At 36.7% G+C, this 21,255-nt stretch overlaps 1 protein-coding gene across 2 annotated transcripts; it reads left to right on the forward strand.

Moving 5' to 3' along the window:
* Positions 1–6,260: 6,260 nt before the first annotated feature.
* LOC117965777 (uncharacterized) lies at positions 6,261–21,158 on the forward strand. 2 transcript variants are annotated; one of them, XM_059016619.1, is made up of 5 exons: positions 16,574–16,979; positions 17,069–17,104; positions 18,138–18,452; positions 19,107–19,415; positions 20,133–21,158. In XM_059016619.1, the coding sequence occupies exons 1-5, from the start codon at positions 16,949–16,951 to the stop codon at positions 20,267–20,269; spliced, it is 828 nt and encodes a 275-aa protein (XP_058872602.1). In that variant the 5' UTR covers positions 16,574–16,948; the 3' UTR covers positions 20,270–21,158. The 2 variants fall into 2 exon arrangements, 1 of the variants encoding a protein (XP_058872602.1); XR_009320149.1 differs by lacking the exons at positions 16,574–16,979; positions 17,069–17,104; positions 18,138–18,452 and adding exons at positions 6,261–6,341; positions 8,727–9,042.
* The last annotated feature ends 97 nt before the right edge of the window (positions 21,159–21,255 follow it).

Genomic DNA, 21,255 nt, shown 5'->3' on the forward strand with positions numbered 1-21,255 from the left:
CTTTTTTGAATTCACAGTTATTTTGTACTGACGTGAAGTAAAAATGACTATGTACAAAAATTTTAAAAGTGCTCATTTTCTGAGCACCTGCTCTCAGATCTCAGATGCAGGTGTTCAAAGTGCTGCTCGATTCTTTGTTTTTTAACACATGCTGTGGTTGGCAATCTGTTCTTTGGAATTTCTGTTTAGCTTCTCTGATGGGATGCTAAGTTATTTCTAGGTGCAGGAAGCGTCTATCACAAAAGTCCACCATTAAAAAAATAATAAATAAAGTGCTGCAAACTTAATCAGAGACAATAAGCAAAAAGGCACTTTTTTCCTCATTTGATAGAAACAAAAACACAACCAATAAAGTTACCAAACTGCAAATAAATAACAGTGTTGAGTCTGTTATCTCACACACATTACATATTTGCTTCTTTTCATCAGGGCACACTGTAACCACCAAATGACATGTTGTGTGTTGATGGCCTCTTAAGATTTCTATTTTAAATCCTGTGGTTTCCTGAAGCAGTGTTTTAAGAGCCTTTCTAAGCTTGCTAAAATGAACTCTGTACACGTCTCGCACAGCCAGGCTATGAGCAGCACTGGCTCATGCGCTTGAAGAGTCCCAGCCCCCCGTGTTCTGATGGGTTTCCATGCAATAGGCTTAGCTGCACACAGAGCATGGACTGCCCTGTTGTTATGTCTGGTATGTTATCTCAAGCTTTCCAGCTGCCCCTTACACACTGTCTCACAAACTATGTCTCTGGCACAGCTAACATCAGAGGATTAGGATTGATTTGTAAATTGTGAAACTGTATTAAATGCTAATGTTTAATAATCCCTTATAAATGCTTTTAAATAAATAAAACTTTATTTGTATTCCTGTTGGTATTTCTTGTAGTTTTCAAAGCTTTTGTTTCAATATTTTATAATAAGTGAAGGTGAATATCCACGGTTTACTCTTTCACTGCTGTTATGCAATTTCTTTACTTTGAATTAAGTTTGGGGAGGAATCAAATTTAGGCATAAGCTCATAAATAACTGTTGACTGGCTGCCACAGTGTTAGTGCTGGAGCTCAGCCTGCATGCTGACTGTTGATTTATTACACAGTGTTAGTGCTGGAGCTCAGCCTGCATGCTGACTGTTCATTTATTACACAGTGTTAGTGCTGGAGCTCAGCCTGCATGCTGACTGTTGATTTATTACACAGTGTTAGTGCTGGAGCTCAGCCTGCATGCTGACTGTTCATTTATTACACAGTGTTAGTGCTGGAGCTCAGCCTGCATGCTGACTGTTGATTTATTACACAGTGTTAGTGCTGGAGCTCAGCCTGCATGCTGACTGTTCATTTATTACACAGTGTTAGTGCTGGAGCTCAGCCTGCATGCTGACTGTTGATTTATTACACAGTGTTAGTGCTGGAGCTCAGCCTGCATGCTGACTGTTCATTTATTACACAGTGTTAGTGCTGGAGCTCAGCCTGCATGCTGACTGTTGATTTATTACACAGTGTTAGTGCTGGAGCTCAGCCTGCATGCTGACTGTTGATTTATTACACAGTGTTAGTGCTGGAGCTCAGCCTGCATGCTGACTGTTGATTTATTACACAGTGTTAGTGCTGGAGCTCAGCCTGCATGCTGACTGTTCATTTATTACACAGTGTTAGTGCTGGAGCTCAGCCTGCATGCTGACTGTTCATTTATTACACAGTGTTAGTGCTGGAGCTCAGCCTGCATGCTGACTGTTCATTTATTACACAGTGTTAGTGCTGGAGCTCAGCCTGCATGCTGACTGTTCATTTATTACACAGTGTTAGTCCTGGAGCTCAGCCTGCATGCTGACTGTTCATTTATTACACAGTGTTAGTGCTGGAGCTCAGCCTGCATGCTGACTGTTGATTTATTACACAGTGTTAGTGCTGGAGCTCAGCCTGCATGCTGACTGTTGATTTATTACACAGCGTTAGTGCTGGAGCTCAGCCTGCATGCTGACTGTTGATTTATTACACAGTGCTGCACTTGCATGAAAAGCCTCTATCCTGTTTTCCTGGCTACATAGAATGGTTGTATCTTGGTCTCATTAAAGAAAAGGATCTTGGCTAAAATAATCAGCTGTGGATCTCAATGTCACCACCATTTAAATAATTTAAAATATGAATCTTACTCATTAAAATATTTCTACACACATAATAAGAACTAAATACACTAACATGCACTGTTGCCCTTTATTCATTTTTTGAAAGTGGTGGTATTTAAATCCATTGCTGTCCCGATCAGTTGAATATTCTCCATAGTCTCTTAAAGTCGTTCTGCTTAATCAAAATCGATACTTACTGTAAACCAATATTCTTAATCCCTCTCTTATAGAGGCCAATGGACAATAAACCGGCCCATCCTCAACGCTGTCCTTTGATCTGCAGTGCAGGTGTAACACGTCTTGTAATACGACACAAACAACTCACAAGTTACAAAGAAATATCCTGCGAGGGAAAGGAGAGATCTACAAAAAGCACCACTTTGTGAAAGCAAAGTAAAAGTGTTGCTCTCTTGTGTTCTCTGATAGCATATACAAGCTTATTGTAAGGCTGCATGACATTTAGTTGTTTTTTAACAAGTTTCTGAATTCAACATTGCTGATTATATAAAGTGTTACTGAACACCCTGCAGTGTTTACTAGAAACACAATACTTTGCTTTTGCTGTGTCTGTTTTTCATACCTTCTTCAATTTATCTGTGTTTTTTTTCACACATCATGGAAATACATTTCTCTGGAGTGTTTTTTTCAGGAGAAGATCCATTCTCTTAAAACATCACAGTGTATCCAGATCAGGCTCCAGCTTGTAACAAAGCTGGTGCTCTGAATGAGTGGTGAGTTGTGGGAACAGGAAATTAGCATTGTTACAAGAGGGAGCATGAACTTGATACACTGCAGGGTGATTCATAATTCACACAACAATGTCAGAGATGTGTTATGATTTCCATCTTGCACACTGAACATACAGCACAGAGCTGCAGAGTGCTGCTGACATTGCAGGGTTACATTTAGCTTCATTGATCAAACACGCTTTTTATTATTTACCACAGAGATGAAAGGGCTTTTCTTTTGGTTGTGTTTTTTAAAATTGTTTTGTATAATAAAATATTTTGATCTAAGTTGTCTGATTTATTATTATACCTACTTGTCCAGGCTGCCTATACCACTGTTTTACACCTTGTGACAGGGTATCATCATGGCCAAGCTGTTACCTGCAGGTAGAGAGACTCAGAGACACAGAAGCTGCAGTTTCAAGCGTTAATGCACACTTTTAATAAACAAACAAACAGTACAAAAACACATTTAACAAACAAAACGGCACAAGGGCCAAAACAAAAAGTCAACACAGCGACGTGGCAACACATACCTCCTCCTCGATCACCAACTTTAATTCTATTATTAGCACCCTTTTTATACACCTGTGGCTGGAGCCTAATTAATCATCCCACATTCCCACGTGTTTTGACAGGGAATAATTTAACCCCCTCCCTGCTAAACCAATATTCCACACACACATTTCACACCGGCAGGGCTTTCAGAATTGTTTTCCCTCACATACTACATAAAGGCACTAAGGTTCATGATCTGAATCTGTACTACTTTGATAAACCTGCAAACTCTAAGGGCCCTACTTCAATTACAGCTGTACCATAACCTGAAATAAGGTACTTTTGCATGTTGTGAAAAACAGACTCTAAGAGTGTGGAATTTTTGCTTGTACAAGCATGTAAATATAAAATGCCAGCGAGAGTCCTCTATAAACTACTGAAACTAAAACTACATCTACTGTCACTTAAATCTGTTGAATGTATAAAAATGGCCCAGTTAGCATAAAGGGTTCAGCCATGGGAAATCTACAAAAATGACTGAGTTATAAACCAAAAAGGATTAGCCCTGTAAAGTTGTGCAGTAATGTAAAAAAGATACAATTAGGCAAACATAACCTCACTTGTTATTCATGACGCTACTAGTTCCTACTGTAATAACAATGAGGGCCAAGTTTGCCCCAGTTGTTTCTTGTTTAAATTTTAAATTACATATCTACAGGGCTGCCCTTTCTGATAACTTGACTGTTTTTAGTACTTGTGTTGCACCTCCAGTCAGGACCAGATCAAAATGTGCTACTAGTGAGTTTCATTAAACAAATAAAATGGAGCCCCCTACTTTCCTATATAATTGATTTTGATAATTCACTTATTAAATATTATCTACATTCCCTCTAGAAACACACACAGTAGCTTCTGTGTAGTGCATCAATATGTTAGTTTGATCATTATTTATTTATTTATTTGTTTTTGGGCACTTTTTCTCCCAGGAGCCTGTCGTGTGGAGAGAGTCCTGCCCTTCCATCCGTGTGCTCATCAAACCACCTTCTTAAAAATATTTTTTGGCCTGTGGTCCTTGTAGTATACATCTCTTGTTAGTTAGTAAAGAAAATCTTGTACTTCAAAATCTCATCTTTTCTGTTTGTTATCTTTGTGTGACATAAAGAACCCTTTGTCTATGTTTGGCAGGGCCAAACCTTCATGAACATATCCTTCTTCCTTCATTTATTTTAAGGGGCATGTAAGCGGGGCAGAGCAGTTATAACCATTTTATTTACCACTGGAGTTCCCCCTACTCCTTACAAAACCAGTTGGTGAAGTGGTCAAAGTGGGATTTAAGGGTGTATTTTAGCCAGGGGTCACATATAGAATTGATCTTAATCATTCACTTACTAAATAATGTCTGCATTCCCTCTAGAAACATACACAGTCGCTTCTGTGGAGCACATTCATTAAAAATACATACTACTAAGTATCAAACTATGTCTAAACTTAGCAAGAGTCAAAAAGTTGAATTATTTTGCTCTACAGACCTTTGTGGCCATATAAGATTATAGTGCCGCAATAGTTGTGGTTTCAACCTTGTTTCTATGATAAACTCTGATTTTCAACCATTAATATCTCAGTAATGGTGAGGGGTATAGTGATATCCTTTGGAACATGAACACTTTGTGACATTGTCTCTTTAAATCTTTAAATAGGATTAGCATTTTAAATGCTAAAAGGGATAAAACGTTAACATTTCCAATGTACAATCTGAATTAAAATGCCATCTTTCAGCAGATCTGGAGGAAAAACTTATAACAGCTACAGCTATAGTACTCAGCAACGAGATAGCAGTCTCTACTGACTTAACTCCCTATGGTGATTCAAACTTGACTGGATTTGTAGCTTTACAGTTATTTGGATTTTAATGTTGTTTTTTGTGGTGTGCACATTTGAGCGTTTGGGAGGTGGCAGTTTTTCCATCAGGTCCGCTCAGAAAGAAACACGCCCTTCATAATACAAGGCACTGTGTGAAAATGCTGCCCTCTTGATGAGGATATCAGTATCTAAGTTTACTGATCCTGTTTACACACCGTTGCTTCCTAACCCTAACCCTAACCCTATAACACAAGGCACTGTGTGCTGCCTAACCCTAACCCTATAACACAAGTCACTGTGTGATAATATTCCGCTCCATGGTGGATATCAGCTGTCTTTGGCTGACCTCCTGGAACTCATTCCGGGCAACAGGCCTCCTGGTGAAGACTTCCATCCCTATTCATTTCTAGGGCTGTGCTGATACTCCTACTCGGAATTGCTTTTAAGAAGTATTTATCAGCAGGTATTCAATAAACCCATTCATTAACGGGTTGATTTCAAAACAAGAAAACCTGCCCTTCACTCACGTTTACAATTGGGTACCAATCAATGAGAATGAACTTCTGCATTGCTTGTTTTAAAAGCTGATTGGAAGATTATTTTCCTCTGATCCGGGATGCTGACATTTTTACTGCAGTACTGGCGAACCAACTGATGCCACTTCAAAACCGCCTTCAATTATCAGTGTATATTATGCGCTAGATATTGTGTATCTGAGTTTTCTGATCCTGTTATACAGTGATTGCACATGTGTAGGCTTACAGTGTGTGCTGTGAAATAGTTGCACGCTTTTTATTAAGACATGAAAAATATTCAGTGTGTGCATGAGCAATATTTTTAGTTGCAGTGTTTAGATGACACCAATGAGAGAGTGTAAAAGGCTCAAACTATTTGTTTATCACTCTTGATTGTCTGTTGCCACATTGGTATTCATCTGATTATGCCAGAAATATACTTGCGTAACGGAAACACACATTTATATTGCGCATGAGTTTCCATTACTGTATTATAATCTCATAGTGTGCACTGTTACATTTAGTTGTGTTACCAATTGAGGAACTGTACAGTGTTTATTTCAGAGATTAAGTGAACAGCATTCTAATATGCCTTGAATGTTAAATTTGTCATGCTATGTAAGTATTTCTTTAACCTTTCTTTGTCAGTAAATGTGACATGTTAATTTTCTTATTTGTAAAATGATTTTTCAGTTTTTGCACTTGGAGACCTGCTGCTGGTTTTGACAGGTATGTGTGTCTCTGACACTTTGCATAATAAGATACAATGGTTTAATGCTTGATTACAATAGAAATGAATAACATTTAGAGTGAAATTCACAAATACATTTACTCTGGTGTCTTCAGCACCATTATTCTTGTTAGAATAAACACACACTATGAAGTTACTCAACATGAAATAATCAACTCAGGAATTCTTAGATATTCTTATTTTGTTTATTTCTAGTTTTCTACCATGAATGGTTGTCTCTCTTTTTAGAAAGAAGTGGTGCCCATGATATTTTATAGTAAAGGGCTTTGTAAATTGCACCCTTGTGTTTTTCTTCCAAATAACATCACCGTTACTATTCCAAAATGCTTTACCTAGGGTCATTTTCAAATAACTACATGCCATAAACATGTGTTTATAAAATGAATGAAAAATGTATTAATATTTACGAAGGTAGCTTTTTCTTGTATTGTCAAAATGATAAATCTGTATTTTCAGTGGCCCTAGTTTAACCAGTTTTAAAAAGAGACAGATTAAATGAAACTTTGTCTTGGATTATTTAACAAATATATACCTCATATACCTCTGGGCACATTTTAAAAGCAGTTTCAGCAACTGCATCGGTCAACACTACAGCAGCACAACACATTCATCTGAAGAGCTGGCAAACATTTCATGTCGGTTCATTTCATGTGTTCTGAAGACCTCGACATCTATACCATTGTTTACATTTCTTTATCCTTCGTAACATGAATGCACATAACCATAACACAAAAGAATACAAAAATCTATCTAAACCTTTTTCCTGCTTACATTTCTGCTTAATTGTACAGATCACTTTTATAATACCTTCATTGAAACAGCTATGCTTGAAATCGTGAGTTGAGAATTAACAATACACATTTAGTTAACATGCTCACTATTGTCACTTTATTACCGAAAACAGTTGATTTCTTTATCAATCTGTGCTGTTAATAAACTGTAATTTGTATTTTGTAAGTAATTCAGCTTTCAAAACTAAAGTACAGTTTTCAAAAAAATAATAATATTAAACCCAGAAAAGTGGCATTTTCAGAAATCAAATGGTCTTATTTAATATCCTGAAAACTGCATGTTTCTAACAGATGTGTATGCACTGAATGTTCAAGTGTATATGAAACATCTGTTAACATGTGTAGTGGGTTTTTTTGTAAGAATTCGACACAGGAAGCTTGGAACAGTGGTCTTATAATCTTTAATACGATGCGCAAAGGAAGCCAGCAAATGCATTCAGAACACAATTCTGACTTGACTATCAGCCGAATACAGAGAGATTTATATGTACATTGACGTCATATAGGATGAACAGAGACTTTCCTTAAAAGGAGTCGTTTTTCATAGTTTTTGTCATTGTATGTTCATTCCTGCACGTATTCTTGCGGTTTAGGCCTTGTTCTCTATTATAGTTTCTGTTGTCTAACCTTTTGCTGCTGGAGCATGCCACGATTTTGCAGAAGTAGAAAGACATTTAAGCGGAACTGCGCCCTGAGTCCTAAGCCGAAGCAATATTCTATATATGGAATAAAATGAAAACTTATAAGCAAATACTTAATTAATAAAAACACATTTATTTATACACAAACATCATGGGCCTCCCATCTTCTTGTTCAATATCCAGTCGTTGAGGTGATCACCCTGTTAGCTCACACCTTACCCGCACATACAAACTTACTCCCACCTCTCTTTGTATCTAAACTAGGCACATGTCACTTCTGGCTATCTGGCCAGACATCTTATTGCGCCTCCTGAGTCTGTGTCAGGATGGAGATGTCTGGTTCACTTCTGTTAGGAAAACCACAAATGTTCCATCTGACATTTGCTCAGCTAGAAACCTGCAAATGCAAACTTATACTATCAACGCAAATGCTCCCTGCAGATTAAGCATTAAATGTTAGATATACAAATATTTAGAAAATATAAATTCCCTCCACTCATGTTATTAAGGTGTTGATGATTATTATCAAGGTAATATAGTTTATTACCATTTCTAGTGATACTGCTTGTGGAAAGCTGTGTGGTTTCATGTTATGCCTCAGGGTACATGTTTTACAAAACTGTATTTCTACTGCTTGATATTATTAGTATTATTACTTACCACCTATAGTATAATATAAATGAAGTTGATGTGCTACAGTTGTAATTGGTGGTTAAACACACACTTCAATAAGTGTCCATATGTCCACATCTTCCTACTTGCTAAACAAATTGTTCTCTTTCATTGTATTCGTTACATTTTTTTTATTTCATTTTTATAGAGCCAGTTCGCACAGCAATAATTCAAATTGGGAAAGCATCTGTAGTGGAAGGGAAGAAGGTTAAATTCAAATGTGTAATATCAGCTGTGCATGAAGAACAACCAGAGAACAAGGAGAGGAATTGGTTCCATTTATATAAAAACAGAGAGAAAATCAGCTCACTGCCAGAGCCTGGAGGAATGGGAGCTGTCACATTTATAAAACAAGACATCAGAAAGAATGACACTGGAAACTATACCTGCATGTATGGAAATAAGAATCCCGGAGATGTGAAAAACAATCAGCCATGGTTCTTCAGTTTATCTCAGTGTACATGGTAAGTACAGCACCAAACAATGAAGAAACACATGAATTTTTGTAAAATACATTAACTGATTTTAATATAAAAAATAACAGAAACACATTTGAAAATACTTAGCTTTGTTCTTTACTAACTACTTTTAGACCCTAAATCATTCAACTGATGTTATTTTCCAAATGTTTAGCGTATATAAATAATATACTACCCCTTCAGTCACTTGGTGATTTAAAATAAAAAATCCTGAAATTGTATTAAAAATATTTAAATTAAATTTCCTATACACTAGACTCCCACTAATCTGAATCATGCTATGCTAATTAAATGCTTACTGATATCAGCTGAAGAAAGTTAAATCTTATAATTATGTAGAATGTATAAAATAGCTGTCTCACAATCCCTAGGTTTAATAATTGTTGGTCTGAATTATTTATTAGAGAAACTACCACCTCAGCTTTAGTTTCTAATTGTTGTTGTTTATATTCCCACAGAATATATGACAACTCCATCCCAACAGAAACTGACAGACAAGTCTGTGTTTGTTTTGTTTTGAATTCAGTTTTCTGATTTAAATTAAAGGTTTGGACAAAATAATTAAAACTGTCTATTTCACAATTACAATAAGAACATAAGAAAGTTTACAAACTAGAGGAGGCCATTCAGCCCATCTTGATTGTTTGGTAATTAGTAGCTTATTGATCCCAGAATCTCATCAAGCAGCTTCTTGAAGGGTCCCAGGATGTCAGCTTCAACAACATTACTGGGGAGTTGTTTCCAGACCCTCACAATTATCTGTGTAAAAAGTGCCTCCTATTTTCTGTTCTGAATGCTCCTTTATCTAATCTCCATTTGTGACCCCTGTTCTTTGTTTCTTTTTTCAGGTCAAAAAAGTCCCCTGGGTCGACATTGTCTATACCTTTTAGTATTTTGAATGTTTGAATCAGATCGCCGCGTAGTCTTTTTTGTTCAAGACTGAATAGATTCAATTCTTTTAGCCTGTCTGCATACGAAATGCCCTTATACAGTAGGGGTAGTTTCTTCAAATTAAACCATTCTGACAGGACTCACCATGAAGTACAGTACGCTAATATTAACCCAGTAGAACTGACCTGAACCATACTCTTTCACAATTAAAATACAAGTAGATGGAAGTAGATAGAACTGCGGACAGGAGAACAGCCGTGGATTCAAATACTGCCACTCAAAATGACTCCCTCTGATGCTTCCCCCAGATTGACTCATTGTAACCCTTTTTAACATGAATAGAGCTAATCAGTGGAATGAGGTCTGCACATCATTGCAAAGAACACATTATCATCAAATTAATGTTGGTCTGAATTATTAAAATTATTTAACAGCTGGCAACTTTTTTTTAGCCCAATGGTGATAATTTGCTACACGTTGTTTATGTTCCCACAGGAGATATGACAACTCCAAACACATCTATCAAGACCCAACACACAAATGGGATAGGCAAGTGTGAATAACTCTGTTTTTATAAATTTCCATGAACTTAATAAAATCACTTATTTCAAAGTTCAAGTTTTAGAAAGTAAGTTCTTAAGTTGTTAATAATAAAGGCATGTGACAGAGATTGAATGATTCTTGGTGTTAGATCCCCCCTCCGAGCTGTGTAAAGGGAACAGAGTACCTTGGACTAGTTGGCCCGACAATTCATTCCCAGGGTTTGGTGGAAGTCGGACATCTAGAAAGGGGTCGGAGTTACGGTACACTACTACTACGCGGATTGGAGGAGCGGATGTGCTAGTTAACCAAGGGGTCATGGTTGACGGTATGAATAGGGGATGTAATGGTTATGCTATTGACCGAACGGACCAAGTGTTTTTGTTCGTTTTGTCAGTCTGTCTAAAGTCTACTGTTTGTCTTGTTTGTTAGACTAGACAGCTAACACGATCTTGAGCTGTCGCCCATGGCCAACACAAAACCCAGACAACAGAGCACTAACTGTTCACAAATTGTACTTTCACCACCCACACTGCAGCACTCACTGGGAGAGGTGACCGTGTTTGTGTGTGGTGTTGGACATTGTTATTATTTATGGGACTGCCACCTTTCATATCCCTGTGCAATGCACATTGCTGTGTCCTATTCAGGGCCGGTCTTAGTCTGTGTGGGGCCCTAAGAGGGGGTCCTAGAAGGTGCCCCCCACCCCCAAAAAAAATCCCAATTAAAAAAAAAAAAAAAAAAAACCCACACATTATGTCAATCAAACCATAGGCTACTGCTCATCTTCAGTAATCAAGTAGGCAAGCCATACTGCACGTGTGCTGTCACTTAAGTGAAATAAAAACTGTTTGCAAACATTATCCTTTTTATATAAATCTAAAATTATATTTGACCGATCTACTTATCAAATCCACTTGTAACATTTCACATTTGGATACTGCACATTCAGCTGCAGTTTTGAGTGCTCTTTAATTTTTGCTGTGTAAATTACACTAAAACAATATGCCCATCATGACTTTTTTCTGAATATTATAGCCAAGAAGCAGCTTTATTTTATACCACTCTGCATTTACAAGTGTACTTCCAAACATTTAATACCTAGATACCTATTCAGACCGCTGGTGTGGTGGTCCGTCTCACTTTGATAATACTCTTGAATTCATTAATTGATTAAAAGTAGCCTACTCACTTTAAGAAAAGCCTCCAGTAAAACTTTAAAAGACAATGCTGCACTGTTCTGTGCCTTGTCTTGGTATTCTTCAATGGAATGTAAAGACGGACAGGCTATTGATTAGCCTATCAGACAGCTAACACTTAGATGCTGATTTTTTAAAAATAAATTTCTTATAATCAAGTACACTCACATGAGGAAACATGTCCACTTTATCAGTCAGAAAGTGCAAATGTGGTAATGTTACATTGGTAAGCAGAAATCAATATTTTGAAGATTATTATTGTAAAGAGTCTGAATCGGATTAATTTACTTTATAGAGCAGATTTTTATTTGACGGTTTGTCTAGATATGGCAGCAGAATTCCTTATTGCCGCTTGACTTGAATTTCTTTAGATTTTTTTATTTTCCTTTTACAATGACCCGACTCGTACTTGCGAGGGGCCGACGTAATAGTCGCGAGACTGTTTCGACTCTGAAAACGTCATATAATTTGTGACGTATGTGAGGCCCTAGGCCACCACCTTGCCCTAAGGCCGGCCCTGCTCCTATTTGTTTTCTGTTTGGTCATCAGACCCCTGGATTAAAATATACCACTTGACACTTTGCAACAAAGCACTAATTGATTTATATACTGCACCAGAAATTATAATTGAATCAGAATGGTCACAGCTGCGATTATTGCTGTTACATATGGAACATTTAATGTCAGATTTAACCAAGTCCGAAAACTAGGCTTTCTGGAAAACGTGATTATTGTGTTTTTGGTGTACCTGCTCAAAAACCAAGAATGTATGATTTCACTGTGGAGCATACTGTATGTACCCTATTAACATACTGCAAGATTAAGGCATTGTAAAAACAGGATTGGATTACATTTGTTTTCAACACATCTTGATCGTGCTTTTATGTTAATAGGTTATTAGTGAATTATATAATTTGTTTATTGAATTATATAACATTTTGTCATATGTTAACATATAGATGAGAAGCTCAGGTGGGTCTAGTTTGGCTCACAGTAAAACTTCATAATCCCTGTCTTGTGTCCCCACACAGCCTGTATAACCAACCACTGATTCTGTTTTCTCCTCAATGCAGAGTCGTACGGGCTGGGGAATGACATCAGAATCTTCCTATCCCTGGGGATCCTTCTTGTGCTCTCAGTTTTTGTGGGGGAAGACTTCAGGAGCAGACAGAGGAAGCACCATGGGGATGGTAAGGAAGCTTCCCTTATGGATTAAATATAATTGCCTGATTGATCACAAATCTTTCATATATACACACAGCATGAAGTCATACTGGACGACTATAGTGCATATATATATATATATATATATATATATATATATATATATATATATATATATATAGTGACAGATACAGGCTCTGCACATGGGTGCACATATGTGTGTGTGTGTGTGTGTGTGGTAATGAAGATTGTTTAATTGTGTGATTGTTTCATTGAAAAGTGTGGAATGTGGCCAGGTGGTGGGTGATTGAATGATTCACAATTACCCCTTGTCACATCCTATAAAAGATCAAGGGAATTAATGTTTGTAGTGGGTTGTGTAGGTGAGTGCTGGGAGAGGAAAAGAAAGAAAGAAAGAAAGAAAGAAAGAAAGAAAGAGTGCACCAGGAATGCTGTGCTTGGGTGCTGTTTTGTTATATTGGGTTTATTTTGAAGAAGAGTATTGGGTTTTTTTTACACTTTTGATTTGTGTTAGTTTTGTTTAAAAGTTTGTAACAAAAAGCATTTGAACTGCAAGTTATTGTGTCTGGGTACTATTTTCAAGGGTGCACGCCAGATTTGGCCAGTCCGATACACCACAATATATATATATATATATATATATATATATATATATATATATATATATATATATATATATATATATATTAAAGAATGTTTCCACAAAGTTACAAAACAGTTCTTAGTAATGGTGGGCAATGTAATGGTCAAGGATAAGTAATGGTCAGGACTCTAAAGCTGCTCTCCAATCAGCAATTATAAAGTTACACTTGTGTTTTTAATTTTGGTTAAATGAATGTTTTTACGCAAATAAACTGTATGTATGTGTGTATATATATATATATATATATATATATATATATATATATATATATATATATATATATATATATATATATAGTGACAAAATCCTTCTTTTGTAGTAATATTGACACTTTCTATGATCTTGACGGCTGTCTTCTAGTGCAAATGAGTTAGTCCAGACAAACAGCAATTAGCTGGGTTTGCTGAAGATGGTTCTAAAGGCTATTTGTACCTAATAAAATGTTGCTCTCTTACAGACACCAATGGACAATAAACCAGCCCATCCTTCAACGCTGTCCTTTGATCTGCAGTGCAGGTGTAACACATCTTGTAATACGACACAAACAGCTCACAAGTTACAAAGAAATATCCTGCGAGGAAAAGGAGAGATCTACAAAAAGCACCACTTTGTGAAAGCAAAGTAAAAGTGTTGCTATATTGTGTTCTCTGGTAGCATGTACAAGCTTATTGTAAGGCTGCATGACATTTAGTTTCTGAGTTTCTGAATTCAACATTGCTGATTGTTTAAAGTGTTACTGAACACACTGCAATGTTTACAAGAAACGCAATACTTTGCTTTTGCTGTATCTATTTGTCATACCTTCTTCAATTTATTCATGTTTTTTTCACACCTTATGGAAATACATTTCTCAGGAGTGTTTATCAGGAGAAGATCATTTCTCTTAAAATCATCAAAGTGTATCCAGATCAGGCTCCCGCTTGTAACAAAGCTGGTGCTCTGAATGAGTGATGAGTTGTGGGAACAGGAAATTAGCATTGTGACAAGAGGGAGCATGAACTTGATACACTGCAGGGTGATTCATAATTCACACAACAATGTCAGAGATGTATTATGATTGCCATCTTGCACACTGAACTTACAGCACAGAGCTGCAGAGTGCTGCTAACATTGCAGGTTTACTGTTAGCTTCATTAGTCAAACACACTCTTTATTATGTAGAATAAAAGGGTTTTTCTTTTGGTTATGTTTATTTTGTTGTGCATAATAAATATTTTGATCTAAGTTGTCTCATTAGTATTATTCCTACTTGTCCTGTCAGCCTCTAACACTGTTTTTCACCTGCAGAATTGTTTGTACGAGTATGTTAATGTAAAATGCCAGAGAGGACCAGCACTCAGGACCAGATCAGAATGTGCTACTCGTGAGTTTCATTAAACAAAAACAAAAAAAACAACAAAAAAAATGGAGTTGACAAATTGAATGCCTTTAAAACTCTTTCATTGATGCAAAACATGAAATGGTATCCAATCAGTCAAATATATCGCATACTGTATCTCAATTTAGAACTTACTCAGAACACAATGAATATATCCAGTCATGTGAATTTAAATGTATTACAAGGACCAATACGATCCAATCGTGCAACTTTAAATACATTGCAATGATCAGTAAGATCCACTAGTGTAAGGTTAACTATACCCCAAAGGATGGTACAGAAACATTACATTACAAAAATTTAGATTAGATTAGATTACAAAAATACGAAAGAAAAATAGCAACCTACTTTTGATCTAATGATGTTTGCATTCCTTCTAGAAACATACACAGTAGCTTCTGTAGAGCGCATTTGTTAAAAATACATACAACCAAGCATCAAACTGTGTCTAACCTTTTGCGGTCCTATGTCGGACCTGATTCGACATTGCAATTTTCCCTTTCCGGTCCAATGTCAGACCCTGTCCGACATCATCAAAAAGACATAAAAAACAGGTCTCTAGTCGTTATTTCTCCGGAAAAAGCCGAGAAAACCATTAAATGGTCGAGTGAGACCATTAGGAGCCGATAGAAGCCGAAAAAAAGGGGCGTATCTCATGAATACAGATAGCCCGGTATTTATCGGTATGCACTACTATGTAGATGTATGTGAAAAATACAGCGAACAAGGGGTGGGGCGGGGCTGGAGATGCAGTACTGAGTGTCCTGTTGATATGCAGTGCCTTTTAAACCTGTTTTACTGTGAAAAAAAATACTTTTAAAAAGTGCGTCTAAAATAAACTGCGCGTGTAAAAATAAATTGGACCTGACACGCCTGAGACACGCTGAATAAATGGACCGCTAAGGGCTAATCTTGTGGAGAGTCACAAAGTTGGATTCTGCTGCTCTACAGCCCCTAGTGGCCATGTGATTTCAACATCATTTCTTTTTTAAACTCCAATATTCAACCATTAGTATATTGACATTGGTAGAGGGTAGAGTGGCGTCCTTTCAAACATGAACACTTTGTTACATTGTCTCTTTAAATCTTTAAAAACTCTTTCAATAGTATTTAAAAGATAAGAGGGGTTAAAATGTTAATATGTTCAATGTACAATCTTAATTATAATGTTATTTTCCAGCAGATCTGGAGGGAAAACTGTACTAGCTACAGCTACAGTGCTCAGCATTGAGATAGCAGTGTCTGCACTTCATTCCCTATGGTGGTTAGAATTTGACTGGATTTGTGGCTTTACAGTTATCTTGATTTTCATGTTGGTTTTTGTGGCGTGCACATTTGAGTGTTCGGGAGGTGGCATGTATCAGATACTCGTACTCGGAATTGCGTTTAAGAAGTATTTATCAGCAGGTATTCAATAAACCCATTCATTAACGTGTTGATTTCAAAACAAGAAAACCTGCCCTTCGTTCACGTTTACAATTGGGTAATAATAATAATAATATCTTTATATAGCGCATTTCATAGTGGACCACCATCACAAAGTGCTTTACAGAGGTAGGCTGTGAACTGTGCATTGTATGCAGTGTCACTTAGACTTAAAAATAGTCAAATATAAAAAAGGTTTCAATTACATCAGTTCCTTGATTTAAGAGCAATCACCCTCACATTGTGTAAATACAGGCCTACATGTTATACATTGATTGCCACATGTGTGGGCTTACAGTGTGTGCAATGGAATAGTTTCACAGCCTTTTATTAAGACAGGAACAATATTTTTAGTTGTCGTGTTTAGATGATGCCAATGAGAGAGTGTGAAGGACTCAAACTATTTGTTTATCTCTCTTGATCGTCTGTTGCCACATTGGTATTCGTCTGATTATGCCAGAAATATACATGCATAACGAAAACACACATTTCTATTGCGCATGTGTTTCCATTGCTGTATTATAGTCTCATAGTGTGCACTGTTATATTCAGGGAACTACATTTGAGGAACTGTACATGTGAGGAACTGTACAGTGTTAGCTTCAGAGATTAAGTTAACAGCATTCTAATATGCCTTGGAATATAAACGTTGTCATGATATGTAAGTATTATTTATTTGATAACTTTTTTATGTCAGTAAATTTAACTTGTTCATTTTCTTATTTGTAAAATGGTTAATTTGTTTTTCAGTTTTTGCACTTGGAGACGTGCTGCTGGTTTCGACAGGTATGTGTGTCTCTGACACAATAAGATATAATGATTGATTTATTTTTTATTTCTAAGCAGATGCCCTTATCCAGGGCAACTTACAATTGTTACCAGATATCACATTATTTTTACATTCAATTACATTATTTTTTACACATTATTTTTACAAACAATTACCTATTTATACAGTTGGGTTTTACTGGAGCAATCTAGGTAAAGTACCTTGCTCAAGGGTACAGCTGCAGTGCCCCCCACCTGTGATTGAACCCATGTCCCTCCGGTCAAGGGTCCAGAGCCATAACCATTACTCCACACTGCTGCCATAAGCCTATTTAATGCTTGAAACGAATAACATTTAGGGTGAAATTCACAAGGTCGTTTACTCTGAAGTGTTTTCAGCACCATTATTTCTGAAAGAACAAACACAGTGTATATGAAACATCTATTAACATGTTATTGAGGTGTTGATAATTACCGAGGCATTATAGTTTATTACCATTTCTAGGGATACTGCTCGTGGAAAGCTGTGTGGTTTCATGTTATGCCTCAGGATACATGTTTTACAAAGCTGTATTTCTAGTGCTTGATATTATTAGTATTATTACTTACCACCTACAGTATAATATAAATACAGTTGATATGCTACAGTTGTAATTAGTGGTTAAATACACACTTCACTAAGTGTCCATATGTCCATATTATTATTTATTTCTTAGCAGACGCCCTTATCCAGGGCGACTTACAATTGTTACAAGATATCACATTATACATTATTTCACATTATACAGACATTACATTATTTTACATACAATTACCCATTTATACAGTTGGGTTTTTACTGGAGCAATCTAGGTAAAGTACCTTGCTCAAGGGTACAACAGCAGTGTCCCCCACTGGGGATTGAACCCACGACCCACCGGTCAAGAGTCCAGAGCCCTAACCACTACTCCACACTGCTGCCCTGTATCTAACTATATCTTCCTATTTGTTTAACAGATTGTTCTCTTTCGTGGTATTTTGTAAATATATTTTTGTTATTTCATTTTTATAGAGCCAGTTCGCACAGCAATAATTCAAATTGGGAAAGCTTCTGTAGTGGAAAGGGAGAAGGTTGAATTCAAATGTTTAATATCAGCTGTGCATGAAGAACAACCAGAGAACAAGGAGATGAATTGGTTCCATTTATATAAAAACAGAGAAAAGATCAGCTCACTGCCAGAGATCAGAGGAATGGGAGCTGTCACATTTATAAAACAAGACATCAAAAAGAATGACGCTGGAGACTATACCTGCATGTATGGAAATGAGAATCCTGGAGACGTGAAAAACATCAGCCATGGTTCTTCAGTTTATCTCAGTGTACAAGGTAAGTACAGCACCAAACAACGAGGAAACACCTGAATTTTTGTAAAATACATTAACTGATTTTAATATAAAAAAAATAACAGAAACACATTTGAAAATACTTAGCTTTGTTCTTTACTAACTACTTTTAGACCCTAAATCATTCAACTGATGTTATTTTCCAAATGTGTAGCAGATATAAATAATAGACTACTTCTTCAGTCACTTGATGATTTAAAATAAAAAATCCTGAAATTGTATTAAAAATAATTTAATTAATATATAAATTTATAATAAATTTATATATTAATTTAATTATTTATAATATAATATAATAAATTTCCCATACACTAGACTCCCACTAATCTGAATCATGCTATGGTAATTAAATGCTTACTGATATCAGCTGAAGAAAGTTAAATCTTATAATTATGTGAGAATGTATAAAATAGCTGTCTCTGAATGTTTTATTCAAATGGTTATTACTGATTTATTATCAACTATAACAAAAAATATCAAACATAGGACGTGATAAGATGTTTCTAATATGGTACAAATTACAATCAGATCACTAATCTGAACAGAATTTGGATTAGTAAACCTCTACTGTTTGTTATTGCATATATTTAGGTTCATTCTGAAGGCATGTTTTTAACAAGTTAAAATGTATTTTCAGAGTCTCGCTATCAGCTCCTACTTCAGCTGGACAAACACAACCAAATGGAAGGAATGGATGTATCATTTAAATGTATGATACTAGCTGAACTCAGAGATGCAGCAGGAAAAGAGGATTTTTTCCATCTATATAAAAATGGAAGCCTTGTCGATTCACGAGCCATTCCCAAAGACGTACCAGGTGTCACGTTTTCCATTAAAAATGTTACGAGAAATGATACTGGAAACTACACCTGTATCTATGGAAAAGAGAAGCTTGTAAACTCGACAAACAGCAAACGCAGTCGCCCAGTCTACCTTCATGTGACAGGTAAGGACTGAGCTGAATACTTTGTGACACAGTGGGGTCAACTCAATTGATCTAAACTCTGGCACATACAGCCTCCATCTTTCAATCATCAGATGAGGGGACGGTGAAAAACAACATCTGTAATGGGGTTTGTGTGACTTCTTTACAGTAATTTACAGTAATTATGAGAAAGATTAAACACGAAATGTCCCAGGTGGGGCTATACTACAATTGTAAAGATTTAAAAAAAAAAAATGGGCCAAATGGTCTAGTAAGCAAAATAGCACAGCAATCTTAAAAAAAAAAAAAACATAATAAGCCTTTTCATATTACTCATTACTGTAATTTACAATTTTTTTAATGTATTTACTTGTTTCAATATTTACTGTACTGCACTGAAAAGACCATCATTAAATAGTCTATGATATATTCTAAAGGTGGTATGGGGGTAGAAGATGGAACTGAATCTCCTTTAATGTTTGTCTGCTTGATGACATGTTAACTATTGTTCTTCAAATGAAACCGTTTTGACAGGACTCACCATGAAGTACAGTCCCCACAAGATGAGGATTATATTTTATAGGGGCGGTATTGAAATCTCCACTATTGACAGCATTAAAGAGAACACATCATCATCACATTAATATTGATCTGAATTATTAAAATTATTAAACAGCTGGCTACCTTTTTAGCCTAATGGTGATACTTTTCTACACGTTGTTGCTTATGTTCCCACAGGAGATATGACAACTCCAACCACATCTATCAAGACCCAACAGACAAATGAGACAGGCAAGTGGGGCCAGCACTTTCAGCTCCAAAACGAGAGCACGAGCTTCGTTTATCCTCAGAATGGAAGAAATAGGCTTGAGTGAAGAGCTCTCCTCAGTTTCAGTGGAGAGCCATCCTCGCTGAGGTGCCAGCACTGTCTGACCTCCAAGGCTGGGGAATGAACTTTATTTACCCCCAGAGGAGAAACTGAGGGAAAGGGAGTGTGTGATTGTGCTTGTGACTGAACATACCAGTGTGTGATTGTGCTTGTAACTGAACATACCAGTGTCTGATTGTGATTATGACTGAACATACCAGTGTCTGATTGTGCTTATGACTGAACATATCAGTATCTGATTGTGCTTGTCACTGAACATACCACTGTGTCAGAACGCCCCCCCCCTCCTATCTCAGTGGAGAGCAGTCCTCAGCTGAAGGGAGTCTGAAGTTGCAAGAGCTCTAAGTCTGGGTAGTGAGCTTCACTTGTCCACAGATAGAACACAGTTGCAGAGGTGGCGTGACTAAGAGGAGGAAACAAGGGGGGTGAACAGGGTTGAAATGGCTAGCTGCTTGACAGTGAGAGGAGGAAACAAGGGGGGTGAACAGGGTTTAAACAGCTAGCTGCTTGACAGTGGGATGAGACCCTGCTCCTGATCCTGCCCCTAGACCACAACAAGGCTACAATAGAAGGGCAACACATAGCAATGAATAGAAATGCAGACATCTTCAAGACAGATGGTGGTGCATTTTAATTCATGTAAACACTCAAAATGACTCCCTCTGATGTTTCCCCCAGATTGATTCATTGAAACCCTTTTTAACATGACTACAGATAATCAGTGGAATGAGGTCTGCACAAGATCATTAAAATTATTAAACAGCTGGCCACCTTTTTAGCCTAATGGTGATACTTTTCTACACGTTGTTTATGTTCCCACAGGAGATATGACAACTCCAACCACATCTAACAATACCCAACACACAAATGGGATAGGCAAGTGTGAATAACTATATTTTTATAAGTAAACCTATCACTTATTTTAAAGTAGTCAGAGTTTTAGAGAGAAAAGTACATTCTTAATGTGTCAAT

The sequence above is a fragment of the Acipenser ruthenus genome, chromosome 53, assembly GCF_902713425.1.
Source record: "Acipenser ruthenus chromosome 53, fAciRut3.2 maternal haplotype, whole genome shotgun sequence".
NCBI lineage: Eukaryota > Metazoa > Chordata > Actinopteri > Acipenseriformes > Acipenseridae > Acipenser > Acipenser ruthenus.

Excerpts from the sequence above, each read along its gene's own strand:
- LOC117965777 (XM_059016619.1), top strand. The coding sequence starts at position 16,949 with ATGCCTTGGAATATAAACGTTGTCATGATAT. Across the intron at positions 17,105-18,137 it reads CGTGCTGCTGGTTTCGACAG|AGCCAGTTCGCACAGCAATA; the intron begins GTATGTGTGTCT and ends TCATTTTTATAG. Across the intron at positions 19,416-20,132 it reads AGTCTACCTTCATGTGACAG|GAGATATGACAACTCCAACC; the intron begins GTAAGGACTGAG and ends ATGTTCCCACAG.